Source organism: Lithobates pipiens, unplaced genomic scaffold (genome assembly GCF_037356315.1).
Source record: "Lithobates pipiens isolate NorthernLeopardFrog02 unplaced genomic scaffold, aLitPip1_a1.2 Scaffold_8, whole genome shotgun sequence".
Classification (NCBI taxonomy): domain Eukaryota; kingdom Metazoa; phylum Chordata; class Amphibia; order Anura; family Ranidae; genus Lithobates; species Lithobates pipiens.
Window position 1 is genome coordinate 575,228,176 of NW_027507903.1, and position 16,465 is coordinate 575,244,640.

General features: G+C 43.0%; 1 protein-coding gene across 1 annotated transcript in view; it reads left to right on the top strand.

Moving 5' to 3' along the window:
• Window positions 1-6,885, top strand: part of LOC143961067 (intercellular adhesion molecule 5-like) — a 53,965-nt gene extending 47,080 nt beyond the window's left edge. The window contains exons 3-5 of the mRNA XM_077470208.1: window positions 816-1,049; window positions 1,246-1,518; window positions 6,663-6,885. Coding sequence (XP_077326334.1) covers window positions 816-1,049; window positions 1,246-1,518; window positions 6,663-6,784 — 629 coding nt within the window. The 3' untranslated portion in view covers window positions 6,785-6,885. The remainder of the gene's footprint in view (window positions 1-815; window positions 1,050-1,245; window positions 1,519-6,662) is intronic.
• The last annotated feature ends 9,580 nt before the right edge of the window (window positions 6,886-16,465 follow it).

Consider the following 16,465-nt stretch of genomic DNA (forward strand, 5'->3'; position numbering starts at 1 on the left):
GTCTCTACAAGGTCTGGTCTGGCCGCACCTGGAGTATGCTGTCCAGTTCTGGGCACCAGTCCTCAGGAAGGATGTACTGGAAATGGAGCGAGTACAAAGAAGGGCAACAAAGCTAATAAAGGGTCTGGAGGATATTAGTTATGAGGAAAGGTTGCGAGCACTGAATTTATTCTCTCTAGAGAAGAGACGCTTGAGAGGGGATATGATTTCAATTTATAAATACTGTACTGGTGACCCCGAAATAGTGATAAAACTTTTTTGCGGAAGGGAGTTTAACAAGACACGTGGCCACTCTTTAAAATTAGAAGAAAAAAGGTTTAACCTTAAACTGTGTAGAGGGTTCTTTACTGCAAGAGCGGCAAGGATGTGGAACTCCCTTCCACAGGCGGTGGTCTCAGCGGGGAGCATCGAGAGTTTCAAAAGACTATTAGATAAGCACCTGAATGACCGCAACATACAGGGATATACAATGTAATACTGACATATAATCACACGCATAGGTTGGACTTGAAGGACTTGTGTCTTTTCTCAACCGCACCTAGTATTTAACTATGATGGGAGATCTCTAATATGAAGTTAATTTTACCAGGGAAGTTGTGTGCATTGCTCCCATTGATAAGTGCCATTTTATGTTTTTTACATTTTAGACTGGGTGCCTTGAAATTTTGCATGGAGTGCTATGTCTGAAAAAAATATTGAGAAATGCTGGTTTAACATACTGCGCTGCCAAATACTAATTTTGATATGTCTTACATTTTTTTTATCACATTACTAAGATTGATGCTTCATTACCATTTTCTGTCATTGTCTTCCAGCTGAACCTGAGTTCACAGACTGCTCTGACAAGTTGGTGTGGATTGAGGGACAGGAGAACAGCTTCAACTGCCAGGCCAAAGGACACCCTCCACCCACCGTAACCTGTGAGAAAAACAACACCATCTATAAGGTCACGGAGACATTCACAGCAATGAGAAATATGTCCGGAGAGTATATTTGTAGAGCCACAAACTTTGACACCGTCACAAAACCAGTAACAGTGTCTGTAGAGTGTAAGTATCACAGAGAGTTGATGATATGGAATAGGAGGCATTGCAAGTATTGGATACTTGTAAATCGGTCTCCCCAGGGATAACGGACCAGTAGCGTATTTTGATTTTATGCTGCCCTAAGCAAGGCTAAAATCGAGTGCTCCGGGCATTGATTTTTCATCCATTGTTAACATTCTACTGTTTCATTTTCTTTCAGATGAGCCTAAAATACTGAGCATTGTTGTGCAGCCCTCCATTCCTGTGCTGGAAGGGGCAAATATAACATTGACTTGTGAGGCAGATGCAGTACCCACTCCAACTTATAGCTGGCATCCTCAGACGCCTCATGTCACATTCCTTAATGACAACAGGACTATACAGATCAAGGAGGTGACCAGTGCACATGAAGGCTTCTACATCTGCATAGCACAGAACAAGCATGGGATCAAGACACTGCAACAGAAAATTGTTGTGGACAGGGAAGTGATAGGTGAGTCTGCATTTGTCCTTTTAAGCTTAACCTTCCACCCATCTATGACCCCACTGGTAGCCAATCCATGTGCCATTACTTTTTGTTGAAATACTTTTTTTCTTCACAAATCCCCTCACTTCCAGCCCACCTTGTTGCGGCAAGGTACATAATTTCCGCTCTCCTGTTGGCTCCTGGGATAACAGCGTCATCAATTCCAGGAATCAAAATGCATCCTTTGCATCACATTATTTCAAAACTGGAAATGACACGATGCCAGGCAGAGTTAGGCGCCATTTTTGAACTGTGGACTCTCTTGTCATTATACCGGGTACCGAGCGGTGGTGGCATAGGTGACAGCAGCAGGAACAGTAAATTGAGATGGTTCTGGAAATTAATGGTGCACACCACTATGATGGGGGCAAAGATTGTGGCACTGCACAGCACTATGGCAACCTGTCATGAAGAAACTGCGAAGGCGAGTTTGGAAGGTGCATGCTGGGTAGCCAGCTGTACCTTATCCTGGAAATAGACACAAGCATGCTTCAGATGCCCACAACTTCGATGGTCTTACTTGCGAGATCAAGTAATATTTTATTGATTTCTAGGAAAGAAGCTGGAAGATATTACTAACATTATGCAAATATTATAGTAGAAGTTGTAGCAACTATGGGGAGCTTTTAAAAAAATGGTTATGGGGACTGGAGCTTCCCTTTATCCCCTTTGGGGCCAGGGGTGTTTTTTTGCCTCCATAGGCAGATACTTTCCACTGAGAATGCTTAAATCTGTACGCAAACTCAAATTCTATTTTACCAGTATTCTTGGTATTATGACATACGGTTATTACCAGTATTCTTGGCATTATGGCATACGGTTTTCTTAAAGAGGAACTCAACACTAAAAGCTGTGCTCAGAAAAAGTCAAGCAGAGAGCAAAGGACGGCAGTTTTCCTGTGGCCTTCCTGCTGCTGATTTATTTCCTAATACTGACTCAGAGCCGGTTCACACAGGGGCAACTCAGATCCGACTTCAGGTCGCCCCTAGTCGCGCTACATGTAAAAATCAATGTAAGGCCGCGTACACACGCGGGGACTGTTCGCCCAACTTTGTCCGCTGAACAGTGTTTCGGCGGACAGTCCGCCCGTGTGTGGGCTTTCAGCGGACAGTTTCAGCGAACAGTCTGCTGAACAAAGTTTTTCGGAAATTCCGAAAAACTGTCCGCTGAAACTTGGTTTCAGCGAACAGTCCCCTCGTGTGTAGGCTTGTTCGTCAAACTAAGTTCCGCGCATGCTCAGAAAGGATTTACACGCCGAAAGTTGTAATGCAGTGTATAGGACGTCGTATTTTCCGTCCCGTCGTACGTGCCGTTCACGTCATCGCGCACGGTTTCAGCAAACTGTTCGTTCGTCGTGTGTGGGCAAGTCCGTCCATGCTAATTTTGAGCGGACTGTTTGCTGAAACTGTTTGACGGACAAAGTTGAGCGAACAGTCCCCGCGTGTGTACGCGGCCTCAGTGAATGAGAGCCGTCTTAATGAACACTACTGAAGTTGCTCCGACTTCAGAGAAGGTTCCTGTATTACTTGCATCTGACTTGTAGGCGACCGGTACCCATTGATTTCAATGGAAGTCGCCTCCAAGTCGGATTTCCGTCTATATTGAGGCGACTCTCACAACAGAATTATCAGCTCTCGAGAGGGAACTCCACAGCAAATTTATTTAAAAAAATTGGCGTGGTTGCCCCTCCGGGAGCATACCAGGCCCTTAGGTCTGGTATGGATTTTAAGGGGAACCCCCTACGCCGAAAAAACGGTGTGGGGGTCCCCCCAGATCCATACCAGACCCTTATCCGAGCATGAAGCCTGGTCGGTCAGGAAGGGGGTGGGGACGAGCGAGCGCCCCCCCCCCCCCCTGGACTGTATCAGGCCGCGTGCCCTCAACATGGGGGTGCTTTGGGGAAGGGGGGCCCTGCACCCCCCACCCCAAAGCACCTTGTCCCCATGTTGATGAAGACAAGGGCCTCTTGCCGGCAACCCTGGTCATTGGTTGTCGGGGTCTGCCCTATGTGAATGAGTACATCGTACCCCTACCCATTCACCTGGGGAAAAAAGGTCAATAAAAAACACAACACAAGTTTTAAAAGTCCTTTATTAAGCAGCTCTGTGGGTCTTCTTCTGACATCAGGGGGTCTTCTGACGACTTCTCCGCTCTGTTTGGCCTCTTCTCCCACTCTCCGGCGTCTTCTCCCGGGCTCCTCCACTGTCTTCTTGCAGCTCTTCTACTAGCGGAGGAGCCCGGTCTCCTCCGCCCTCTGTCCTTCTTCTCTCTTCTTTGATGTTGACCCGGCGCGGTCTTCCGCTGTACTGGCTTGTGCGACGTGCGCGGCGACTTATATAGGTATGGGGTGTGGTCACCGGATGATGTCACATGGTGACCCCACCCCTTTATGACGTCACAGTCCCAGGGTATGCTGGGACTGTGACGTCATAAAGGGACGGGCCACCGTGTGACATCATCCGGTGACCACGCCCCATACCTATATAAGTCGCACAAGCCAGTACAGCGGAAGACAGTGCCGGGTCAGCATCGGAAGAAAGAAGAGAGAAGAAGGACAGAGGGCGGAGGAGACCGGGTTCCTCTGCTAGTAAAAGAGCTGCAAGAAGGCAGCGGATGAGCCCGGCAGAAGACGCCGGAGAGCGGGAGAAGAGGCTGGACACCAGGAGAAGAGGCCGAACAGAGCGGAGAAGTCGTCAGAAGACCCCCCCCCAACATCGGAAGAAGACCCCCGGAGCTGCTTAATAAAGGACTTTTAAAACTTGTGTTGTGTTTTTTATTGACATTTTTTCCCCAGGTGAATGGGTAGGGGTAGGATGTGCCCCTTACTCATTCACATAGGATGGGGGGCCGGGATCTGGGGGCCCCCTTATTAAAGGGGGCTCCCAGATTCCGATAAGCCCCCCGCCCGCAGACCCCGACAACCCACGGCCAGGGTTGTCGGGAAGAGGCCCTTGTCCTCATCAACATGGGGACAAGGTGCTTTGGGGTGGGGGGGACACAGGGCGCCCCCCTTCCCCAAAAGCACCAACCCCCCCATGTTGAGGGCACGCGGCCTGGTACGGTCCAGGAGGGGTGGGGGCACTCACTCGTCCCCACCCCCTTCCTGACTGACCAGGCTTCGTGCTCGGATAAGGGTCTGGTATGGATCCGGGGGGGACCCCTACGCCGTTATTTCGGCATAGGGGTTTCCCTTAAAATCCATACCAGACCCAAGGGCCTGGTATGCTCCTGGAGGGGGAACCCACGCCGTTTTTGTTTTTTTAATTTAGCATGGAGTTCCTCCTTTGAGAGCTCATTCTCTGATTGGCCACGGCAAAAGTTGCCTGGCCTGGGGCGACCTAAAGTCGTGTTGTAAGTCGCCCCCGAGTCGTGTTGACAAGTCGTGTCCAAGTTGCCTCCAAAAGTCGCGTTGGAAGTCGTGTTGCCCCTGTGTGAACCGGCTCTCACCATGCCTTATTCTGCATACTTCCTTTTTTTCAGAGGGTTGGCCATCTTGGTAGAGCAGGGTTTTGCTTCCTCGTGTCAGAGCCTCCAGCAAGGAGAACAGTGAGCAGCACAGTTGAGACATCAAAATATCTCTTACTTCCTGAGACCAGCAGACAGAGGAAACATTGCCTAAGGGCCTGCTCACGCCACCTTGATGCAGTAATGTGCATTATATATGTTGGTGTGCTGTGGTCCTATTAATTTTGCATGTGCTACCAGTATTGCTACATGCACCTTTTTGGTACATTTCAGTAGGGCTTGAGTAGCGCATGAGGCCTTACAGCTTATTAGCATGCACATTCAAAGATGTATAGGAGTCAGAGGTAGGGTTATCTATTTAAAAAAAAAATACAATTGTAGAGCTACTTCTGTAGGAGCTGCAGGAATACTTTCCAGGTCTTCTCCACAAGCTTTGTCCCTGCAGCCAGGCACATTGGTCATTGAAGAAGCTCATGAATGAGCCTCTCTAGTGGTGTTGTTTTTTGTTGTTTTATTTTTGGAGAACTTGGATAGGGTTGAAGGAATTTAGTGGAATACTCCATAAACAGGAACTATGTACAACCTGAGGACTAAGTATTCTCTTTCTGGATAAGCTGTAATAAAGTCTGTGCTTGTAACAAACAGTAGACTTTAGCTTTAAAGTAGCAGTAGTAGAGGTTAACTGTAAACTTTGTTAGTGCCACAAGAGCAGAGTCCCTTTAAGTTGAAGATTAGATGGAAACATTTCTTCAGGACACCAGCCCGTGTGCCCTTTAACTAGACCCACAGCTGGCTGTCTAACACAAGAGGGGTAGCAACAGCACACAGGTACCCAAGATCTCTTAGAAGCATCTTTACTCACACAAGGCCCAAGGACAGTTGGTTACCTACTTCCAAGAGACACCTTACTCTGGTGATACCAGACTAGATCTGCAGCAGGCAGCTCCCCTTCTAGCTCTAGGGTCCCAGCATCCCAGACCCTCAGGTCACCCACCTGAGGCCTCACAACAGCAGAGATAGCAGCAATGCCTGGAGGGGCAGCGTGCCCTCCAGGCTGGATTAATCCTCTCCAGAAAAAGACCCTGAGCTCCATATAATCACAGAATATACTGTTCACAGTCTCCCAGTATGCCTTCAGAGCCTGTCTCTCTAAGATTGGCCAGGGTTGTATCAATATTCGCACTGCCATCTGCATAGCTCCACACCTATCATCCAGAAACTTCTCAAGCTCTCTGGATGCAGAGGGAGCCATCAGACTGTCAGCAGCTGAACACACTGAGCAGACCTGACTAGCAGAATTCAGCTGCACTGATTACAGTGAGCAAACTATGGTTTTACCCAACAAATCAAAGCCATACTGGCTACGGAGTGGCAATTAAATTTGCCTATCAAAACACATACTAATTCTATCCAATCCTAGCACTTATCTTGGGTGCTACACAATAAAACCTACATAATAAGTAAAAATAATATCAAAGGGTTTCTTGCCTTCACCTTTCCTAACCTGCTTTATAGAAGTAAATTGTTCAAAAAACTGTAGGTGCTCTTTACAACTGTAGGAATATAAAGCCATTAAAATGTGATTAGTAGCAATTATGTTTCTGTTTTCATATTTCTGTTCATCAAATATTATTATCTTGTTTTAGAGGCTGCAACAAATCCAGCACTATTTGTGCAAGACAAAAACAGAGGTGACACGACGGACGCAGCATTCTCCAAGATTCTGGCCCTGTTGTTATCTTCGAGTTTATTATATTATCTCTGTTAATTACATCTGTATTTGCCACGTTAGAAAACAAAGCACTCAAAAAGCTATATGCACTATGAAATTCTTGGTGTGTGTTTGGATTAAAACATTCCTTAATAAAATGTGTTTGCTGTCTTTATGTTGCCTAGAATAAATGCCTGTTATAACAAAATACTTCACAACTACTGAAAACAATCATTTGTCCTATTATTAATGACAGAAAACCCAGACTTCAGCTATAGGACCTCTTTCACACTGAGGTGTGTTTCAGGTGCTAAAGGGCTAAAAAAAATAGCGCCCAAAAATGCCTCCCCTGCTGCCCCAGTGTAAAAGCCCGAGTGCAGCATCTTTGGAGCAGTGTAAACACCACTCCTCCACCTCCCCTGCCCATTGGAATCAATGGACACCACTGCCGAAGCACTCGCAAAGCGCTCCGGCAGCAGTGCTCTTTGACGCATTTAACCCTTTCTTCTGCCGCTAGCGGGGGTTAAAAAGTGCCACTAAAATGATGGTAAAGTGCTACTAAAACTAGCGGCGCTTTACCGCTGACACAGCCACTCTGTTAGTGTGAAAGGGTACCGTAAATACTTTCATTAAAAAAATAAAATTAGCAAATGAACCACTTGACCTCCGACAGGTTTTACCCCCTTCATGACCAGGGCATTTTTTGCTATTTTCTACTTTAACTGGTAATTGCCCAGCCATGCAACACTGTACACAAATGAAATGTATGTAATTTTTTTTCAAATAGAGCTTTCTTTTAGTGTGTGTTAAGCCTAGGTTCACATTGCAGTGATTTGGCATGCAATTTGACATGTCAAATCGCATGCCAAATCGGCTACTTTTGCCTGCAATAGCACCGTCTATATGTACTGATGGTCTGTTTCATTTCTTGAGGCCCTAAAATGTCAGGACAAAATAGACACTCCAAGGTATTTAGTAAGAGGCATGGTGAGTTTTTTGAAGCTGTAATTTTTTGGTTGCAATTTTTTGGAAACTTAACAAATTAAATAAAGTTTGGCGGTTTTTTTTTCCACAATTTTATTTTACATACTATCACCATTGTTATGAGAGCGTCCTGCCCTCCATTATGAATACACACAGGTGCTTACTTCATCTCTTTTACTACATCTGGATGGGCAACCTAGGCCTCAGTGGTCGTCTTGGCTTCCCTTAATCTGCAGTTTATTCTTTGCTTCATTTGAATGGACACTGGGCAGGATAAGAGAATTTAATGACTAAGTGTTTTTAACCTAGTATGGCATTGTGAATTGCATTACTGTTCAGATGATTAGATGTGACATTCTACAAGCCTCTGATGAATGAGACCTGGCTACTCTGAAACACGTCGGACAAAGTATGATGCAACCTGTCTCTGTATTAGCAAACATTTTTGCCATACTGATATTTAAATTTTTTTTTACAGATATTAATAAAATTCTTAATTTTACTGAAACAAAACGTTGTGATCGTCTGAATGTGCCAGTAAAATCCAATTTTGTTCCTTGTGGCAAACACACATACAAACTATGAAAGATTATATTATATATATATATATATATATATATATATATATATATATATATATATATATATAAATTGATGAGTCCTGCTGTATTGATGGCCTATTTCATTTCTTGAGGCCCGAAAATGCCAGGACAGTACGAATATCCGCAAAATTACCACTTTTTGGAAAGGAGACAGTCCAAGGTATTTAGTAAGAAGCATGGTGAGTTTTTTGAAGTTGTAATTTTTTGGAAAATTAGGAAATTAAATAAAAATGTGGGTGTTTTTTCCACCAATTTATTTTTTACATACTATCACCAGTGCAGTAAATACCCCAATCTGTCAGACTGTCTCCAAATGTATCCACTTTTAGGTGATCCCTGAAAACTTTCCTCTTCAGAGAAGCCTATCCTGCCTCCATCTAACAACTTCCCTATTGTCTCCATTAGCTCATCCCCCACAGCTATTACCCTTTTGTATAACTTGATCCTCCCTCCTAGATTGTAAGCTCTAATGAGTAGGGCCCTCTGATTCCCCTTGTCTTGAATTGAATTGTATTGTATTGTATTGTAATGTAATGTCTACCCCAATGTTGTAAAGCGCTATATAAATCCTGTATAATAATAATAATAATAATAATTTGAACTGTTATGAATGGCTCCATTCATTCTCTGCTACAGGAATTATATTTTTGGTGAGATTTCGAAGGGTTAATTGCTTCTAAAGGGATGCAGACACTGTAACTTTCCTCATTTGAATACTGCAAATGCATCAGCAGAGAGATTGAACACAGGCACTCTCATTCAGGAATTAGCCTTCCAAGGATATAGTTGAACATACACCTTTTTTCTAGGGCTAGGTTCACACTACTACGGCTGAGATTTGATCTGATTTTTTTAGTGTGATTATGTAGTGCCACTTGGTTGCATTTTGGATTTAGTTTACATATTCTATGGGGCCAAACTGTGCTAGAATCGCACCAAAGTAGCACAGGGCCCCGTTTCAAAATGATGCTGTGCTAAGTTGAATTGATGCGGGTTATCACCATTGAAAACAATGCAATTTCCATTGTCATGTGATACTGTGCAATTCAGTAGCAACATCGATTTTCCCATCATACACATTCCTGGATAAGACTTTAGGATTAACAGGTGCTGCAGCAACAACCAGCTGGGACTGGAGCCATCACAGTTCAAATGCACATATTGGCCAGCACACCACAGATCGTCAAATATATCCACATCTTTATTGAAGAATGACCACATTACAGAAAACACACACAACACAGATCATCACATGCCCAGCGAAGGGGTCCTGTGCGGCTCCAAAACATTGCACTGCATCTTCTGTGATGTGATCATTCTTCCAAAAAGATTTGGATGTATTTGATGATCCATGATGTGCCTGCTAACATGTGCATTTTTTTCTGTACGACTCAAGTCGTATCTGAAATCTTACTAGTGCGAACCAGGCTTTAGAAAAGAAACAGGTAGAATGCTGCTACAACGTTTGCTAAAATCCTTGCAATGTATATAGATTACCAAGAGGGGATCGTTTACCTCCCAACGAAAGTGGTGTTACTCTTTTAGAACAGGTTAACCATTAAGAAAAGGTAAGCGGTCTGGTGTGTGACGGATGCCTTGGCAGGGGTGTTTAAATATGTGTAGGGAATGCTGGATTTTTTGGACCAAAAGGGTCAAATTCTGAGAGCAAAACATACTGTAGGCACTTGGAAATGCTGTGCACATCACACAGCCAGTGAGCTGCAACATTATTTAGCATTTTGTTGTGGTTGGATACGGAGAATCTTTTATTTTATTTATTTATTTATTTTATTGTTTGATCTGAAATGAAAAACACTGTTGAAAATGGAGGTTACGAAGCTAAAGACAAAAAATCTCATCCGCATTGAGGTTATCACCACACTCTCCTTTGAAACCACACGTTGCTGTACTAAAACACTATGGACTACATGTATCATGGCACATGTAATATACTGTAGCCTACCAGATCTTCGTTTTGCATTACTTTTTGAAAAAAGTAAAAAGTTTTTACATTTTGTTCCCCCTTTATTTTCACCTGGTGATCCTGTCAGTAAATCCCTTCTTTTCCTAGGGTGACAACTGTACTGTATCTATGGAGGAGCAGTGTTGTCACCCTAAGTTGCTCACCTGATTTTGGCTGCAAATACCTCTCCTCCTCTCGCCTTCATCATATAAGAAGCTAGTACTATAGGTAGCGTTTTGTAGTTCAAAAGAGGAAAAGCTGAGAAAAAAATAGTTTGGAATCTCAGTACAGTACACAGGAAGTTAGGATACAAGGTTTCCAGCAGGATCAACAGGCATGCAGACACCACATCCAAGGACAGGTAAACTGCAATATTTAACCATTTTTTTTAGGTTTTGATATGTCACAAGGCATTGTTCACATCAACAACTCTCCAGTATACGTCTGAGCAGATAGGAAGGGTCAGACAACATTTCAAGGCAAATGGAAGCCTTGACCATTTTTTTTTTCCTAATATGTAACACCTGGCTATACTCTTTACATTCTGACTGTGCAATCCCGTACCATCCCTTTAGCAACTCAACTTATTTACTGAACTATGTAATGTGAGGACCTATTTGAAAGTATAGTTCACCTTTTGAAAAAAAATTTGCTTATGCAGTTAAGGAATGTTTGTAGTTTTAACCACTTCAGCCCCGGAAGGTTCCGACCCCTTTAATGAACAAGGCATTTTTTGAGACACGGCTCTGTGTTAATTTAACGCACAATCGCGCGGTCGTGCGATGTTGTACCCAAATAAAATTTAAGTCTTTTTTTCCCACAAATTGCTCTTTTTGGTGGTATTTGATCATCTCTGTGGTTTTTATTTTTTGCGATATAAACAAAAAGAATTGCGACAACTTTGAAAGAAAAACAAAAAAAAATGTTTTACTTTCTGCTATAAAAAATATCCTATAAAAAAAAATGTAAAAATTCAGATTTCTTCATAAATTTAGGTCAATATGTATTCTGCAACATATTCTTGGTAAAAAAAATCCCAATAAGCGTATATTGATTGGTTTGCGCAAAAGTTATAGCATCTACAAACTATGGGATAGATTTATGGACTTTTATTTTTATTGTTTTTACAAGTAATGGCAGCAATCATTGATTTTTAGCAGGACTGCGACATTGCGACAGACAAATCTGATACAGAGACCCCTTTCACACTGATTTTAGTGGGGTTTCACAGCTGTTTAACCTTTTCGGCTGCTCGCGGGGTGCTTTTAACCCCAAAGAAGGGGTTAAAAATTCCCGTGTTGTGGCGCTTCCAAAGTGCTTTTCAGGCGCTTCAGATTTGCTGCCCATTCGTTCCAATGAGCAGGGCATTTTGGGAGCTCTAAATATAATGCTCTCAACCCACCCCAAAGATGCTTCTTGCAGGACTTTTCAGAGCATCCTACAAATGCAACGCCCGAGTGTGAAAAGTCACACTTGAATGAATGGGAGGCGGTTTTCAGGCACTTAGCAGAGGCTATTTCCAGCTCTAAAGCATCTGAAAACTGCCCTAGTGTAAAAGGGGTCAGAGTGACACTTTTTGGGGACCAGTAACACCAATACAGTCATCAGTGCTATAAAAAAAAAATGCACCTTCACTGTATAAATGACACTGGCAGGGAAGGGGTTAACATCAGGGGCAATCAAAAGGAGTGCTTTCTAACTGTGGGGGGAGACTGTGACTGGAGGAAAGCAGAGATCCGCATTTCTGAAGAAACACGAGATCTCCATTTTCCTCCCTCACAGAACGGCGGTCTGCCTTGTTTACATAGGCAGACTGCCATTCTGCCCCTCCTGCGAATGATCACGGGCGGCCATTGTGGCCGCCGGACCTGCTGATTGGCTCCCATTGTGTCCAATCATGGCGGCGCGCATGTGCCCCAGAGTTGACAATGGCAAGTACGTACAGGTACATGATTTTGCGCTTAAGGGCTGCCCTACCTCAATACATGTACATGGGGCGGTCCTTAAGTAGTTAAACAAACTGTACAGATCTGACTAAAGATGAATAATTCCCTTGCTATAAGTGTAGGTAGGGTTGCCACTTGTCCAGGATTCACTCGGACAGTCAGGGTTTGGAATCATGTGTCCGGATTTCAGGCAGACTGAAACCCGGACACATTATTCTGATCGGGCTGTGGCTCCCCAAGTAACCAAGATAGTCACACACAAATCCGCTGCCATTCGGAAGCTGCAGGCAGCTGTCTGGGGGCAGGTTTGGCCTTACTGGGGGGGGGGGGGGCAATCATGTCAGCAAGAGCAATTTGGCCACACCCACTGCACTGCGGCACACTATGCCCAATGCATTACTACCCTCCTTGTTCAAGTTTGGCTTTAAGGAAAGGTGGCAACCCTAGGTTTAGGCCATTTACATGCCTTATGAAGTCTGACCGGAATGCTGCCAGGACATTGCTAAGCACTTCCAGGACGTTGCTAAGTGAGGCCTAATCGTCACTGCTCATCTTCACCATCACAGGAGTGAGCTCTGATTCAAACCCCCCCTCACATACTCTCTCTCCCCTGATGCTATAGCTCCGAGCTCCACATTTGAGAGCTCACTCCTGTGATGGTGAAGGTGAACAGTATTCCAGTCAGGCTTCATAAGGTTTGTAAATGGCCTACAAATATAGCAAGGGTATTATTCATCTTTAGTCAGAGCTGCACAGTTTGTTTTTATCTACAGATGTCCCTTATCTGCATAGGAAGTTTTGTGATAAAGGTGAACTATCCTTTTAAACAATCCATTATATTTGTGTCCAAACAGGCCTACTACAAAAGTCCTACAAAAAACAAGTCCTACTACAAAAAACAAGTCACTACTATATAAAACAAGACCGACTACAAAAAAGGAACAGCCAGGTTGTAAAATGTGCATGTCTTGTTAAAAAGGTCAATATTCTAGTTCATGCACTTGCCTTGATTATAGTCTCATACATTGAATTCAAATTAAATAACCATGTAGTATATAACAATATAAATTAACTTTATTGCTTTGAAAAAAATATGTTATGAATGCTATTTTTTTGTAAACGGTTATAATAATGAGCTTGTGAAGAACATTGCCTTTTGTTTTTGGCCTTTGAACCTTTTTCTTCAATTCCTGAAAAACAAAAAAAATATATGAGGTGAAATATGCACTGTAAAAGTATTTTAACTCAAGTTCATATTGTCATTTTATGGTATAAGCATGGCTGGGTTTACCATTGGGAAAAGTAGGCCATTACACATGGGCAGTAAAGACAGAAAGGCAGCTCTTCCCTGCATGGTTGTCAGACATACATATTTTTGTCCTATTTTAACCTAAATGGTTTATAGTGTAGCTCCAGGCTCCCTCCCAAAAAAAAAAATGGATAGTCAGCAGCTACAAATACTGCAGCTGCTGACTTTTAGCATAAGGACACTTATCTGCCCCTGGATCCAGACATGTCCTCACCTGAGCCTTCTTCATTCGGCTTCAGGTGCAGGTGCCTATGTTCTTTAATTTCATCCAGATCTCCAATCATGTCACTTCCGGTTGCTGTAAGTGTAAACCATCAGTAATTGGAGATTTTCGATTATTTGTTTTTTTTAGCACAACACCAGCAACAGTGTATACTCCAGTACACAAAGATTTCGCTTTTTTGACAGAACAGCAGGCAAGGAGGAAAAAGTTGTCGCCGCCTCGGAGGAGGCCATTTTGTTGGTTTGTATCAGAGCAGACTAACAATGTCTACTCACAATATTGTGTACATGGTTGTCGATATTGTGTCAAAAAAGCAAGTCGTTGAAATCTCCAATTACTGATGGCTTACGGAAGGGACGGGATTGGAGATCTCAAAGAATTGGCTATTTTGACTTGCAGCTTTACAGCCGGTTTCCCTATTGTGCATGGGTCGCACTGCACCTTGTGAATGGTCCTGTGGTCTTCTGGGACCTGTGACTGCAGGGGAAGGAGGAGGGGCCGAATTTCTGTCTCAGTTCGCTGGGGTGATCTGAGCCAGACGTGGGAGTGGGTACCTGTCAAAACCAGGCACCTCCCCCCTCTAAAAAAAGTGCCAATATGTGGCAGTGGAGAGGGGAAGGGTGCAAACAAGCAGAGCTTCCTCTTTTGGGTGGAGCTCCACTTAAAAAAAATTTCATATAAGCTTGGTCACCTGGTTATATTGTTCTTGGCCAGGATAAAACCAGTGAAACAAGCAAAAAGTATTGAAGTTTGTGCATTAGAGTTGATACTAATGGAGCAGTTTTGCATTCACATGCTGCAGTGATGGAAATCTGGCCCTGTGGACAAATTGTGAAGATCGCTGGTAATAGTCACATTCACCTGGACTTGTTCTGTTATGTTGAAGAGGTTTTGCAGCTTATCCAAGCCAACTCTAATTAGCATCTGCAACATACTCCAACATTTATATCCACACAGATAACTCTTTGACCCAGTCACCATAACATGTGTCAAGGCAGATGTTGGTTCTCCAAAAACAGGATGGGAGGTATGAAAGTTTGTTCTAATTATGTAGTCCAATCCACATGGTGCAACGAAGGATGGGACAGGTAGTAATCTTTCAATTTACATGGATGAAGGTGTGAATTGTTGTCAAGATATCTTACACATTACAGAGCATGTCCAATTGAATTTGACAAACTACTACGAGCTATACCATGACTATGGATAAGTGAGAATCTTCAGAGACAAGCCATAAAGATAAAAAATTTAAAAAAAAATGAACATTATGTAAATATCTTTTGCCAAACAATTATTAATGTCATAAGGTAGGTTGAAACCAACTATGATAAACCCTATATAAATCAATCAGTCTATAAATCTATTTTTTGCTTTCAGCATTATTCAAGTTAAATAACGCAGATCACAAATATCATGAATGGGACATGCAGGGGATTGTTAGATTTAGATTCAGGTATTTCCCTTTTTTTTAGATTGTAAATGTGTGTCTTAACAGTCATGTCTTGGGTTGGATTGTAAAAGTACTGTCAACCTTTATTTTGCATAGTGCTGTGCAAACTGCTGGCGCTTTAAAAATCCTATACAATAATAATATTTATAATAATTTAGGCACCGATTGGCATGAGATGACCCAATCCAGCCAAATTATCTGATGTCTGTGGTTTGTGCTTTCAATCAGTCCTGTTCCCTCTGATAAGTGAACACTGACCTCCAGCTAATTTTCAAAATCACAACACAGGAATTTTTTTCTTTTTTTTGGATGAGAACAGATCTCTCAGCCCTCTCATGTAAATACACAGCAGGTGTTTCTAATTAAGGCCCCTTTCACATAAGCAATCTGATGCGATCTGGTCCGAATGCCAGTTTTTCAGGCAGACCCAATCAGACCCTCCATTCTCCTCTATGGAGCAGCGGGTGTAAACAGACACGTGTCTGTTTAGTCCCATCCACATCCAATCCATTCTCCTTTGGTCTAGTGGTTCAGGTCAGATGGCAGTCAGGTGTAAACGGACAAATGGTCTATTTACATCCAACAACTCAGAGGAGAGCGGGCTGTGTCTCTGTCTGCTCTGCATCAGTAGAAAGTTTCCCTGCTGTGCAAGCAAACTCCTAGCGGAGCCTGCCTCATGTGGAAGGGGCCTAAACCCTGGCTTTAAACTCTTTTTCATTGTGATTTTTGAATTAATAGTTTAGGCAACTAGTGAGGTCAAGCATGGCTTAATTGCTTCTGCTTGTTAAGAATATATAAATAGTTTAAGGTTTGTAGTCTGGGCACAAGTCCAGTTTAAGGTGCCAGACTGACAGTTTCTGAAAGTCTGAATGAGATTGGTGCCTGCGATTAACAGAGACAGATCTTTAAAGCATTTAAATGTGGCCCAACATTAGCTAGAAAAGGCAATAAAGGAATCAACAGAAATCCTCATGGTTAAAGTGAAAGTAAACCCTCTTATTGTTTTCAGCTAAGGAAGCTGCCATCTTGGCCTCTCTTTAATCTTCAACTGCCATGATGCTTTACATATGATCAGTTATGACACCAACCATTGGATGGTTTATCAGTTTAGTTAAAAGCACAAACAATGTAACTGTTTTTTTAAACTGTTAAATAGATGGATTTACTTCCGCTTTAACTGTTGTTAAAGTCCTAATAGGCCTGACACCCACCTCACCATAAAACACTATTGTTTGTGTAGGAAGCCCCCTACCCAGTTCAG